The 14,944-nt window shown below is 35.4% G+C and overlaps 1 protein-coding gene across 1 annotated transcript in view; it reads right to left on the bottom strand.

Annotated features, from left to right (window-relative positions):
- The window catches only part of LOC133182811 (uncharacterized), a 70,013-nt gene extending 55,069 nt beyond the window's left edge, over nt 1-14,944 (bottom strand). Inside the window, exons 1-15 of the mRNA XM_061317656.1 lie at nt 14,696-14,944; nt 14,291-14,356; nt 14,150-14,198; nt 13,871-14,022; nt 13,480-13,597; nt 12,342-12,452; nt 9,806-9,921; nt 8,546-8,609; nt 7,060-7,274; nt 6,858-6,917; nt 6,514-6,625; nt 6,139-6,359; nt 5,189-5,299; nt 3,363-3,453; nt 3,210-3,248 (exon numbers count right to left, since the gene is read on the bottom strand). Of these exons, the coding sequence (XP_061173640.1) occupies nt 3,210-3,248; nt 3,363-3,453; nt 5,189-5,299; nt 6,139-6,359; nt 6,514-6,625; nt 6,858-6,917; nt 7,060-7,274; nt 8,546-8,609; nt 9,806-9,921; nt 12,342-12,452; nt 13,480-13,597; nt 13,871-14,022; nt 14,150-14,198; nt 14,291-14,356; nt 14,696-14,842 (1,672 nt within the window). The 5' untranslated portion in view covers nt 14,843-14,944. The remainder of the gene's footprint in view (nt 1-3,209; nt 3,249-3,362; nt 3,454-5,188; nt 5,300-6,138; nt 6,360-6,513; nt 6,626-6,857; nt 6,918-7,059; nt 7,275-8,545; nt 8,610-9,805; nt 9,922-12,341; nt 12,453-13,479; nt 13,598-13,870; nt 14,023-14,149; nt 14,199-14,290; nt 14,357-14,695) is intronic.

Below are 14,944 nucleotides of genomic sequence, written 5' to 3'. Positions count from 1 at the left end.
ATTGCTAGATAACGATGAAATTGAAATGAACCAAATTCACATGACGGGTAACATAAGTAGCCGGCCATTTTGCCTCTTAAACGTTTTTGAAGAGTTATCTGCCCTGAATAAAAAGAGGAAAATTTCAATTTTTTCAGATTTTCTGTGGTAAAAGATTTATTTTATTTTATATTTTGATAAAGAGATAGTTTATGCATATTTTCACCACGAGATTTGGATGAAGTTCTATTACTTTTTACAATATCTTGATAATACATTCGCTGCCCATAGACTTCAATGTAAAATTCAAGGTGCAATCAATTGGACAGTAATCAAAATTTTGTAAATTCCTATGGTGGAGTATTTTTATTTGATAACACCTTCAAAATGCTACCATGATCAAAAATATCGGACCATTCATTTATTAGATACAAAATATGGTCGTTATACATTGAATACCTTAAAAGCTGTTCTTTGGGTCCCTGCTGGATATCATTCTGTGGTCCTCCATTACTTAACTACCCAACTATATGAAGGTGTTAGTACATGGGAGTATATGATTTTCCACTGTGACCGCTTGTTGGTTGTTTGTATTTAGGGTCATGACCTCCGTTCTTTTGGTGTTGATCCTCAATACTATGTTTCCTACAAATTTGTGTAATCTGCTGGTTTTGTTTTGAATGTGCTAATGGAAGTGAGACTGATTGATTGATTATATGTTGTTTTAGGTCCCGTTCGAGAATTTTTCACTCATATAGAGACGTCACCATATACCGGTGAAAGGCTTCAAATTTAGACCTTTACTCGGCACTCAGGGCCATTGAGCAGTGAGGGATCTTTATCGTGCCAACGCCTGTCGTGACACGGTGCTTCGGTTTTTAAGGTCTCATCCGAAGGACCCGCAACTTTCACTTCAAATGCTGAGCGCTTGGCGAAGGAACAGTTGCTACCTATTTTTTATTTACTTAGGTCAGTCGCGGTCGGGCCGGGGCTCGAACCCACGACCTTCCGATCACGAAGCGAGTGCTCTACCGGTATTGGAAGTGAGATTGATTGTATGTGGTTTAACGTCCCATTCGAGAATTTTTGACTCATATAGTGACGTCACCGTATGCCGGTGAAGTGCTTCAAATTTAGACCTATACTCGGCACTCAGGGCCATTGAGCAGTGAGGGTTCTTTATCGTGCCAACGCCTACCGTGACACGGGACCTATTTTTAAGGTCATATTCGAAAGACCCGTGACCTTCACTTCTAATGCCGGGCGCTTGGCGAAGGAACAGTCACTACCTATGTTTAAGTCTAAAGTTTGACGCGGCGAACGAGAATCGAACCCGGGCCTCCCGATCACGAAGCGAACGCCCTACCACTAGGCTACCGTGACCGGTAATGGAAGTGAGAAAGCAAGGCAATGTCATCAGCTAAGTCTAGGTCTTCGTGTATGGTAAAAGTACCCAATCTGATGCCTCTTGGATAATGGCTATGATGAAGAGTGTTGATGACAATACGTAGCCTTGTTAAACCTCCTGTTTCAACTGCAGACTCGATGCTATTCTTTCCAATCCTGCATCTGACGGTCCTCTGTTGAACAATAGAGGGCAAATGTCACAATTTTGTTTAATTTGATTATGTTGGTTATGGTGTACCATAGGTTCATTCTCATCGTATAGTCGTTACGGATAGCTGGTCACGGCTGCCAGACCGGTTTTAACAATTTTGTCTACGTGTAAGTTAGTTCTGAGCAGGCCGTAGAAGTGAGAAGGTGTGTCCTTCCTAAGTACAAATGTTGTATGACCTGTGTGGTCGCGAGAGAAATAGCTACGTGCTTTGGGCCTGAATGTTTTGTGTGTGTTCGAGAAGTTTTCCTGTGTGGACAGTAGAGTAATTTTGAGAACTTTGGCAGCGGTGAGTTTGAACTGTATATTTTGTTAGCTAGGTTTTTTTGTTATTTTTTTTTTTTTTTAAAAGAAAAAGTTATTATTTCATTACTTTGTTAAGTTCAGTTTTATTTGTACTAGATAATGTACCCGACATATTCAAGTATTCCTTATGAATGCGTTTATTACCGACTATGGAAACCCAGACCTTTAAATAATGTGTTATTATACGTGACCAGCTGTGTATGTGCGTGTTTACAGTAGCAGATGAACATTATGGCATACTGAGACATTCGAGGAAATTCTACGTACTAAGGCGTTGAAGGCTAGAGGGACGTGCAACCTTTGGACAGTGTCGTAACCGTAATTCCACGAGAAACCAACGACTGTGTGTCAATGAACAGTATACGGTAACGTCTTGGGTCAACCTCTGTGGTCTCGCCAGTCAGTGTTTCCGATTTTGATTTTATTCGCACATGGCAATAAAACATTTGTCGGGTCTGGTATGACTCTATTATAGTCGGTATATTGATACTATCATTATTTTTTTTTTTGTTTATTATTATTTTTTTCTTATTTGTGCGAGTGTTGTAGATGTGCGTGTTGTGTGTGCAGGTGTGCAGATATTCTCTGCATTTTTTTTTGGAGCACTATAATAAACTTGTTTGCACTTACTCTTTGTTCTTTTTCAAAGATTTGGTTACAGCGAGGGAATATTTCCATGCCATTATCACAAATTGTGACAGCAAACAAATTAAGGGAACTTTTAGGCCAAAAGTGGAGGCAGAAATAAAAGAACAAAAGAGAAGTTGGGGCACACTCCAGAACTATTCAGTGACAGACAAGGATGGAGAGCCAAAGGCGTCACGGGAAGTATGAAAGCAAGTAATAGGATTTTAGAGTAATTGTAATTTGAAAAGTTGGAAATTTATAAAAGTTAGACTAATTGATCGTATTATAAATAGCCTAATCAATCAAGTTTTCTTGTGTTTACCATCTTCTACAATATCTGTTCGATGTAATTGTTCTTTGATTTGGTCAACGGTTCGGAAAATACTCCAATTATATTGACAATACTCTTGATTTGTCATACTTAATCCACAAATATCTTTCATCTCGATTTCCGTTTATCAATATATCGATCATTTACGATTGGTATACATGTATACGACAAATCAATAAACGGAGAGAAAAATGAACGATTTTTACGACTATATGGAATTAAATTAAAGATTTCAAATAATTAATGTATCTTTACATGTTTTCGGGGTATGCTTGTGTTTTTATATTTTGATTCCTTATTTTTAACTTAAATAATTTATTCAGTCCACTCGTCGTTATGTCTGCCACTTACCTTTCAATATTTCTGTTGAAGACGTCGCGTTGACCTCTTCTATAAATAGAATTTTATTCCTTGATTATAAAATAAAGTTTATGCCTTTACTCCCTTGTATAATATATCTTTAAATCAAAATAAAGCAAATACAAGACGGTATATTAATTTTACCTGTCGTTTCATTCAAAGTAAAGGTGTGAATTTTCATCATACGCCATCTTTTTTCTGTTGGCAATGGCTCTGAATCCTTTAATCCAATAACCTATTTAGAAATAGGGATTTTTTTAATAATACAGTAAATTTATCCAAATTTCATTGATTTATTTTTAATTTTCTTGAAGATTTATTTATTTAAGCATTGAATTCTTATTTTCGGACGTCGGACGTATAATTTCACCTGACCGTACCGACAAATTGAATACCTCGCGTTAGCGATATGATAATTTGTCGGCACGGACAGGTGATGTTATACGACCGACAACATCAAAAAATAAGAAATCAATGCTTATATTTACATTCTCTAATGTTCTCTCTTCATATATGATAATTTCATTAGCCTTTATTATAAATTTAGGGCTTTCAGAACTGACTGGTGTTGTTAATAGACGTAAGAGCCCTTTTGACGTGGAAAGTTCAATAACGCAAATGAATACAGCGAGGGGAAAAATGACAAATTAATTTGAAATGTACAATAATTATATTTTTATAACAATTAAATATGGTAATTGTTGAATTAGATTGAGCCAAAACAATATATATTTTTGTTCCTAGTGTATCGAAAGTGTGTAGTTCCTATTGTGTATTCTACCGCGCCGTGACAAGGTTTCGTGTGTGTTAAATAAGAAATAAGATATCATTATTAGAGTTTCATTGGGATATGACATGAAGTTGGTCACGTGATATTTATATTTTTATTTGTGTTACAAAAAAAATGTTTTATTTAGACTGTTATGGAAAAGCAACGTAACATACATGTACAACATCATGTGACGTCAGTCTAGGCCTTCCAAATGCCTCGAACGGTTTGCTTTCCATACGCAAAGAAGTCTAATCACGTGACCAATTTCATGTCAACGAAAATTGAATGCAAATTTCGTTAGTATTGTCTTATAAGGAAAGACATTAGCAAATGTAAATAGAAGGGATGGAATATTGTAGATTTCTTATAGATTTTATAAAGAAAATTACACTGAATGTAAATATATAATATTACTTCTTTTCTATCTGTGTAAGTGTCTTGCTGAGATTTTATAGAGAAAGATGATTGTACTTGATACTTTTAATCTTCTATCTACAATTAACAATAGACCCCCCCCCCCCCAAAAAAAAAAATTTAGTATGCAAAATTGATCATTTTAAATGCTTTTGAATAGCATTCTTAATATTTTCTGTATTTGTTTGATTGATTGAATGTTGTTTTACGTCCCGTTCGAGAATTTTTCACTCATATTGAGACGTCACCATATACTGGTGAAGGGCTTCAAATTTAGACCTTTGGTCGGCACGTAGGGCCATTGAGTAGTGAGGGTTCTTTATCGTGCCAACGGCAACCGTGACAGGGGGCCTCGGTTTTTTAAGATCTCATCCGAAAGACCCGCAACTTTCACTTCAAATGCTGAGCGCTTGGCGAAGGAACAGCTGCTACCTATTTTTTATCGAATTAGGTCAGTCGCGGCCGTGATTCTAACACACGACCTTCCGATCACGGAGCGAGCGCTTTTCTGTATTTGAAGCGGTCTGTTAAATAGTTTAATTATGTTCGCTTCTTATTATATGACATATCTGTAAGATATATCATATATCTGACTTGCTTCTTACGAAAGATTTCGAAAGGATTCAATTTTCTTTAATCTTGCTACATTAACTAAGGCCAACTAACATAATATATACTATATTTGGTATTCTTTAGAGCCCTTTTGTGAGCACTGATCGAGTGTGAATAAATTGCTGACTACTATGGACCTTAAAAAGAACGTTACCGACTTTTTATACCTTACCCTGACTCCATACATCACTTCCGGTTCCAGATTGCGGAAAACTACGGAGTCCCGTTCTGCTGCACACAATGTGTATTTATTCTTTTCAACTGTTTCTTGCTCTTCACAAACCTAAATAATTCAAAAGTCAGACCCCATTTTTGCAGCTTATTAGGATAATTAAATGATATAGTAACACCCCCACCCTCTTTAGTGAAACAGGAAATGAAATCTTATTCATACCGTACCGGGTATGCGAGTCAAATTTAGTCAAACAAGACACGTTTCTTTGATTATTCGATCCATGTAATTCCTATCCATTTATTGTCGTAAACAATCCGTCCTTTCTTACCAACTGTTAGTAAACAGGGAACTTTGGAGTAGCCAAATTTTTATTTTATGTACAAACTTAAAGAAATAGAAAGGACGCTGTACAAACATGAGTTAATTATTGTTTTGCATTTTTCATTCTTTTGATATTCATAATACATGTAATAGATCTCTGACACTATTTCAATCTTACATATATGTAAGAAACTGTCACATCAATATGAACTGAGACAACACAATGCACACTTGCAGAAACAAGAAATGAACGAGATGTTTATATTAATGAATTTTCTTTATTTTAAAGGAAAGCATCATGACGTCATTTCTTGTATCCGCGGACTATGATTGTCCACCGTGTGTCTCAGGGTAATCAACAACACCAGCAGAAGTTAGGATTCTTTATTTATCCATTCCATTACGTCAAATTTTACATTCATTTGGATATTCACGCCTGTGACACACGGTGACTCTCCTGCAACGACGAAACATGCAGTCAACAAAGCAATATTTGAACTTAAAAGTTTTCAACAGAACAAAGCAATTGTCTGTTTCCAACATGACATTCAACAAGAAGCGACAATTAGTGTTTACTTAATATGGCAAGTACAAAGTTGAATGATATTTCATTGAAAACAACTCACAGATTCCACGACGGTAACATTAGTGTTGGTGAGCTGTTGTCCGACAGGTGGCGGTGAATGGACCACTTCCCCTAACTGTATAGCATACTTATCATGGAATTCCTCGTCATCGAAAACTTGTACATTAGAGTGACTTGGTACACGCCAGACGTAGGTGATGTCTAGAGTGTTGCTGAACTGGATTATTGACACTCCATCCTCATCACAAGATATTCTAGACCCTAGCAAAATGAAATGAGTATTTCCCCCCATTATTGAGTATTTTAAAATTAATGCTCTGAGTTGTCCTTAATATGAGTATCTTGATTTGCTATTTGCAAATTTTTCTTATCAACTCTTTAAACGCACAAACACAATATAAAATTAAAAACAAACCTTGCATGTTAGTATTTTGACAAGATGTGCGATTTTTTAGGGTAATGGCGAAAACTTGGAACTTATCATAATCAAAGGGTTGCACAATTTGAGTGGGTGCAATGGGTATGATCTATAAAGAAATGAAATAGTACCATCCAGTTACAGACAGTGGACTTTTCCGAGTTTTTGTGCTTTGCTCAGAATCTCGAGCATGATAGTCTGATTCCCTTGTGCAAAAGTTCTCATGCAGAAGTAAATAAGATTAGTCATGAAATTAAAATTAATCAACAATAATTTCTCTTTTAAATCATGTTCAACAATTTCTGTATGTATCCACAGTAATTAAAAGACTTTAGGCATACCTGAAATCCATAGACTGCGTTAGGCTCGTCATTGACTTGAATTCCGAATTCAACGATATTCTGTTCATGAAATCAAAAATGCAAAGACAGATAAATATGTGTTAAAAAAAAATGCAAAAAACAAGCACAGATTCAAAAATGAAATTGGACGAAGTATATAGTTTGAATAAAATGTAAACTTGAGAAAACTGTGAGTACATACACTATCTAAAGTTGTATTGAGTGGCTCATGGGTGTATTGTGGTTGATCCAGAAAAAACGGAGGAATTATGACTTTGCCCCACCTCATTAAATAGTGATTTATTACTCCCATAGACCCTAGGTCCGATGGCTTTTTCCATTGAACTTTTAACCAGATTTGGGGATGGTTCATGTCCATCCTCAAAGTGACGTTTTCCACGACTCCTGGTGGGTCGACTTATAAAATATAAAAAAAAAATGGTTAAAAGAATGATTATAATGATATACTTGTATATCATTTTGTATTCTCATGGATAGATATTGTAATACAAAAATTAAGAAAAATATATACAGTGTATTGAACACAAGTTTGTAGAGAACAAGCAAAGAGAGTACGGGCAGAGCCACTCCATTGTCACTTAAAAAAATAAAATATTTACTTAATATTACAAATCTCAGAGACAATGAAGGTTCATTTCAAACATATAATACCACAACTCGATTGTATATTGCATTTCCATAAATATCAGAGTGTTTCGAGGCTATGATCCCTCTTGAAAGAAATCTAGTTCTTTGAATCCGAAACATGTACAAACTAAGATATAGAATGGAATAGATGAGGAAGATTATCCACTGATATCCAGAAATGTCTGAAATAAATCAGAGATTAGAAACTATGCGTGCAAAATTTCTGTTGTCCATATGTGAAAGTCATAAAGTTTAGTTAACAGATTCAATAACCTTGAACTTTTCATGTATGCCCCTAAAACAAAGTCACCACACCAGTTAGGTAAAAGACACTATTGCAAGGAGAAATGAGTTAAATCTAATGTCGAGGAGGTTAGCCATTAAGGATACCTAACGTGATTTAAAATAATTTTAGATACAAAGTCTTAGTCAAGGCCGTTGATACAACTTTTAAGCAGGAACAACTTTGTGTGAAGTCGAACAATTTCCTGGTTCCAGAGATGAGGACTGAAAAAGCAACCTCCAAGTTGTTTCACAAAACACGACACTGAATTCGCAGATATGTGTGGAGGAACAAAAGAATGCACAAAACAACTCAAAGAGGGGCGCAGAGAAGTATATTTATATCCACACGGTATATGCTGGAGGTACATAGACATTTTTAGATATTTTAAAAGGTTATTTCTCTACAAAGTCTTATGTACTTACATGGTGTCCCTCTGATTGGTCGACAGTTAAAACCGCGGATTTTCGAGCAATCTGTTGAAATATATACAAAAGTAAACATACTTCCATTTATAATAGTAGATATACTTCAATCTATATATGCTTTGAAATTGCTGAATCCTTAAAAGAAACAGTGGTAGAAGAGTTAAGAGACTGTAAGATAACACGTTTTTCTAATACAGTGTATTTAAAAAAAATACATGTAATACGAGTGCGGATATTTTCAAATTTCATTTTTACTTTGTATGATTACATACATACCAAACAGACTTGTAATATGTATATATAAGTAAATAATAAACAAACTGTATTACCTGATAAATCAATGGTAATGTTATTGTATGGTCCTGGGACTCCACATTTGGAAACTGCACGAATCTGAGAATATACAACGTATAAAATATTTTTGACAAGGGTTGGATTAAAAAAAAAAAATCTGAACCTTTTTTTTATATTAATATTGTTTCACTTTCTTCTGTACATTATTCATTTCTCTCTTACAAACATACATGTAAAATATAGATACAACCATATCCGTCGGAATGGATTCGGACACCGGTCCTAAAGTGGATTCCGGAAACCTAAAATTGATAAAAAGCAACCAGCTATTTTGAAAAGAATAAGTGCGCTACACGTGTTTTGTTTGATTTGAGAAAAGTGCCAACCTCCAGTAAGGTCCGACTGTTCGATTTCTTGAAAACCCATTAAATGAATTATAAAATGTATATTGCATTGTTTATTTTATATGCTCATAGTGATTTAAAGATTGAATGCGTATTTTTTTGTGTATATTGTGTCACTTAAAGGGTGTCGTGTGTATTCGCATATAATCAAGGATACTTCCATGTTCATCAAGGGACAAGAAAGACGAGTTGACTTTTTGAGGAAAGAATGGACAGAATGTAACAAAACAATCTCATCCTTATAATTTTTTTTTATGAAAATGATGACCATTTGCAAATTAAATTCTTTTATACAGCCTCAAGTGGAATCAGATTTAGAGTCCGAAATCAAAAAAATTTAAACAGTTTAATTCATTTCAAGAATTGAGGGAGCAACGCTGTGCAAAAACAACAGCAAATATGTGAGTAAATATTTGGAAGGTGTTTCTTATTTTTTATTTTATTGTTTTTGAAAGGTTTTTGTTGGTTTTGCTTTGTTTTGTGGGATGGGGATTGTTTTATTATTATTATTATTATTATTATTGTTTATTTATTTATTTATTTATTATTCATTTGTTTATTTCATTTTGGGACCAATGCAGCTAGGGTATTGTATATAGTTGTGTGCTCTTGCATGATTTGCGTCCTATGTAGACAGCGTTCCTTTTCAACGGTTTTGCAAGTAAGCTCTAGTTTCTGCAAAATAGTTTTGTAGTACATGATAGTAGGAAAGCCAGTATTGTGTAACATACTTATGTCAATTACTCAGTATATTTAGACAAGAATATTGTATGCAATACAACATAAATGATAAAATGGGAATACCGAGTGAATATCGGGAAATATTATACTAGGCGACTGATGGTATTTTAACTTTATTCAATTCTTGGATCAAAGCAAACTAACACTTACAGCATCAGTCGATGCCAATGGATCGAATATTGGCAGTACCAAGCTGTTCATGTTTCGGCAGTAGGCGGTGGGTTGTGTACTCCATTGGTAGTACTCTATATCCTCTGCCTTCCAGTCTGATAATACAGAAATAACACAAAATAACCACAATATAATAATAAAACAAAAGGCCCAAGGGCCTTAATGGTCACCTGAGTACAATACAACAATTTAGAGGATCCATAAACTGATAAATGAAGCTTTGTTGCCCAAAAGCAAGAAAAATAGTATGATTAGCATCAACAAAATAATTGGTCTAGTATCTATCTGCCCCCATTCATCACTATTACCATGCAGACTATTAATAAAATGTCTATTTTTAACCCCATATTATTACTTCTCACATTGGCCTCTCTTGGCCTTTGAAGAACATTTAAAAAGATAAGTTATTTTTGTCTTGTTTTTATTCATCTATTATTTCCAAGTGTACCTGATCATTAAAACTGTGAAAGTACTTTTTGTATCATACAATAAATATTCGTGCACAATTCTCTTATTCTATCAACCTTTCAAATACATTGTTTACAGTGATTAAAGGTGAATGGCAGAGGGGAATAACTTTGCTCAGCAGAATACAAGTTAATAGAGCCCTGGTCAGGACCAGAACACTTGACTAAATGGTCCAGGCGTTCAAAATTCTGGTAAAAATACCTTTGCATATTAAACTTTTACTTTGTTTGCCTCGAATATGTCGAGAAGCAAGGAAGATTTCCAAAGAAATGCATTTTCCCTATATTATTAAATAAATAATGCCCCACCCTTACACCAGAACATCTGACCCAGGGGCCATAAACTCACAATTCTGGAAGAAGCACCCTTGCTCATCATAACTATACACTTGTTTCTTAGCTTTATAACCAGTAGTAGAAAAAAATATTTTGAAAGAAATTATGCATTTTCACTATATAATCAATAGAGTCCCACCCCCACCCCCGCCCCCTCTTCACCAGAACCCCTGACCCAGGCCATGAATTTCACAATTTTGGAAGAGGCATTCTTCCTTATCATAACCATGCACTTCCTTTGTTTGAATAATACCCAGGAGCAGAGAAGAAGATTTCGAAAGAATTTATGCATTTTCCCTATATAATCAATAGAGCCCCGCCCTAACACCAGAACCCCTGACCCTGGGGCCATGAAATTCACAATTACGGAAGAAGCAACCATGCTCATCATAACTATGAACTTAGTTTATTTAATATCCAGGAGCAGAAGAGAAGATTTTCAAAGAATTAATGCATTTTCACTATATAATCAATAGAGCCCCGCCATAACACCAGAACCCCTAACCCTGGGGCCATGAAATTCACAATTTTGGAAGAGGCACTCTTGCTCATCATAGCTATGTACATGTACTTAATTACTTTATTTAATACCCAGGAGCAAAGAAGAAGATTTTCAAAGAATTAATGCATTTTCACTATATAATCAATAGAGCCCCGCCCTAACACCAGAACCCCTGACTCTGGGGCCATGAAATTCACAATTTTGGAAGAGGCACTCTTGCTCATCATAACTATGTACTTAGTTACTTTATTTAATACCCAGGAGCAGAGAAGAAGATTTTCAAAAGAATAATGCACTTTCACTATATGATCTTTATAGCCCCACCCTAGCACCAGAACCCCTGACCCTGATGCCATGAGTTTCACAATTTTGGTAGAGGGCTCAATGCTTATTACAATCATGCCAATAGTTTGACTGCTTGATGTCCAGGAGTAAAGAAGAAGATTTTTAAAGATTGCATTAGTTTTGGTGGTTTTAGCCCCACTCCTCAGGCCCCAGGGGAGCAGGGAACATGAAATTCACAATTTTTGTTCTCCTTTACCCATAGATGCTATATGCAAAATTTGGTTGAAATTGGTTAAGCGGTTTCAGAGAAGAAGCTAAAATGTTCAAATGTTAACGCACGACGCACGCCGACGGACAAAAACGGATAGCCAGAGGTCACCTGAGTGACTCAGGTGACCTAATAACCACAATATAATAATAAAATTACCACATACATTGTCAGTCTGTGAAAATTCCACATTTAACCTTTTAACTCTGATGCGAACAGTACTTAAGAAAGAAGTGACTATGTTTTGGTGTGTATTAGGTGATAACCGACACTAAAGCATGTGATAATACACATTTATCACGTGTTCCATTTGCGGTAATCAACCTAATACAAAAATAAACACATTGCTTACATATTTACTTCTTACTTTACCATAACCCTACCTCTGGATCAAACTATGTACATATATACTAAGGCTTATATTGTAGGTATGCATACTTTACAAACTAGATGTGTAATTCAATTCGTTTTTATATCCTTCCTCTCCCCTTGCATCTATCTTTCTATTAAACACGCCTTCTAGGTAAAGACATAACGAAATAGTTCAGGGTTTTCACGAGAAACCATGCATGTACATGTAGTTCTGAAAGTATCACCCATAATTTTACTTGTATGATTATTACTGACCCATCGGCAAATGTAAATATTTCACTTTACCTTGAATTCCTTCCACCTGTAAGATCCCAGCGAACTCTTTTGATCCCGGGTTGTAGGACATGGCGCCAAACATTAACTGTGCATTCTGTGGAGCAGAAGGTGGCTTTGGAGCTGTAAAATATCGTTAAAATTTACATATTTGAGAGCGCAAAAATGCAACTATTTAGCAGGCGGTGCAAAGTGAAGCAATCGCTTGCAACATTTCTTTTCACAGTCTCGCAAATGTGTTCCGAGTGTTATCAATGCCTATCATTTATTAATAAAATCACTGCCTTTAAGCTTTAACTTTAAGACACAGGATTGACAGAGCTTCTTTCCTCTATAGATCCATCTAGTATGGGGGGGGGGCTCTATTGATAATATAGTAAAAATGGGTGAATTCTTTGAAAATCTTCAACTACATGTAATTGCATAATTATGATGATGAGGGTACCTCTTCCAAATTTGTAAATTTCATGACCCTGGGTCATGGGTTGTGGTGTTAGGGAAGGGTTGTGTTAAATAGTGAAAATGCATTATTTCTTTGAAGATCTTCTCTGCTCCTGGGTATATTGGAGGCAAGCAGAGTAAAAAGGTTTAATAAGAAAGGGTATTTTTACCAGAATTTTGAACATCTGGACCATTTAGTCAAGTGTTCTGGTCCTGGTCAAGGCTCTATTAATTTGTATTCTACTGAGTGAAGTTATTTCCCTTTGCCATTCACCTTTGATAATTAATCACTGTAGATAATGTATTTGAAAGGTAAATAGAATAAGAGAATTATGCAAGAACATTTATTGTATAATATAAAAAGTACTTTCTTAGTCTAAATTGATCAGGTAGGCTTGGAAATAATACATGAATAAAAATGAAACAAAAATAACTTATCTTTTTAAATGTTCTTCAAAGGCCAAGTGAGGTCAATGTGAGAGGTCATAGACATTTAGTTCAAAGTCTACATGGGAATAGTGATAAATGGAGGATAGATAGATAGATACTAGAACAATTATTTTGTTGATCTTAATCGTACCATATTTCTTGCTTTTTTGCAACAAAGCTTCATTTATCAGTTTATGGATCCTCTAAATTGTTGTACTCAGGTGACCATTAAGGCCCTTGGGCCTCTTGTGACATAGTGCCAAGGAAGGTAAAAGATTACCTATAGCAGTCCAAGCACTGGAGAATCCTTTGGTTCCATACTGATTGACGGCTATTACACGAAACGTTATGTTGTTGCAAGGATTAGGGTTGTGGTATCTATAGCTTGTTGTGGTTATCTGTGACACAGTGAAAACAATATATACTTGGTGAGTTTTTTATGCAAATTATCCCTCAACTAAGCAACGCATTGATATGCCTTTTCTTTATTTGTCATAAAAATTTACTAGTATTTTGGCATTGATTATTAATATTTAAATTTTGGACTATCAAGCGTTAGCAATTAAATTATTGAGTCCTAAATTTGAATCTTGATGATTTAGTAGAGATATACGTACATGTAGTTTATTAAAAATAAAGTCAGGTACATGTAAGTTTTACTTAATAAGTACCTCTGCGATGGATATCCATTGTCTGTAGGATTTAATCTGCAGAAGGTAGCGCGTGTAATAGGGCGTGGCTGGAGAGGACCACGTGATCTGTATATCTGTTCCTGTTACATAATGGGCACTGAGTGATGGAATACTTGCCGATTTCCTGATATCTGCAAGTTACATGAACTAGTACAATAAAATGCTTTCTTTGTTTGTTAAAGCGGGAGTTAACAATAATTAAACAACTGTGGAAAAAATATCTCTGCAAATTAATTCTTTATGATATTGATCACTTACCATGAATAATCAAAATCAGGGAGTTACAAGACCCAGCACAGCCCTGACTCTGTACAAGGACAATGAGGATTTGGATTAATGGACTACCTACGTAAATATGTAATATATGAGAAAACAGGATTTTTTTTAAATTCTACTAACCTGACATCCGTACGAAAACTGTGGATTTGGTTGTGCACAGTATGCAGAGTACTGCGAATAAATGTTCTACAAACGGGACAAAAACATTTGTGTAATTTTCATTGTCATGGTCATCACTGTAATCTTCGATCAGTGAAAACAACGTCAGTATAGCATGCGAAGGATATTTAAGAATATAATTCTGTAAGATCCCCATTTTTTATCAGCGTCTTTAAGTAGCTTTTATTCAAGGATTTATTATCAGTATAAAAGCATTACACAAATTTCCGAATGATTCAGTATATAGCATGTCAGTCGGGTACCTTTTAATACTTCCACACAGGCCAATTGCTTATTTTCTTATTTATCATAAAATAAAATCAACCTAATAAGCTGCTTAATATTATTAAAAAGTAATTTACTTACTGGGCTATCGGAGGAGAAAGTCAAACACTGTGACGCACATAGGTACCGTGACGTCAGATCGTCCAGGGTAACACTCACGCCCCTTACCCCCACCCCCACGGCGAAAAAAAGTAATATAAGGATCCTCACATCCTTTCCTCTTTTCATATTTTGTTTCTCGGTAAATATTTGCGTCTAGAGTTTGTCCCCAGCATGCTAGATGGGGACATGGCAGTTCTTAGTGGCCCTGGGAACGAGTCATTTGTTCCG

The sequence above is a fragment of the Saccostrea echinata genome, unplaced genomic scaffold (assembly GCF_033153115.1).
Source record: "Saccostrea echinata isolate AGI-Se365-2 ecotype Australia unplaced genomic scaffold, CSIRO_AGI_Sech_v1 ptg000009l, whole genome shotgun sequence".
NCBI classification, from domain to species: domain Eukaryota; kingdom Metazoa; phylum Mollusca; class Bivalvia; order Ostreida; family Ostreidae; genus Saccostrea; species Saccostrea echinata.
Note: the sequence above shows the minus strand (reverse complement) of the source record. Positions and strands in the feature narration are given on the sequence as shown.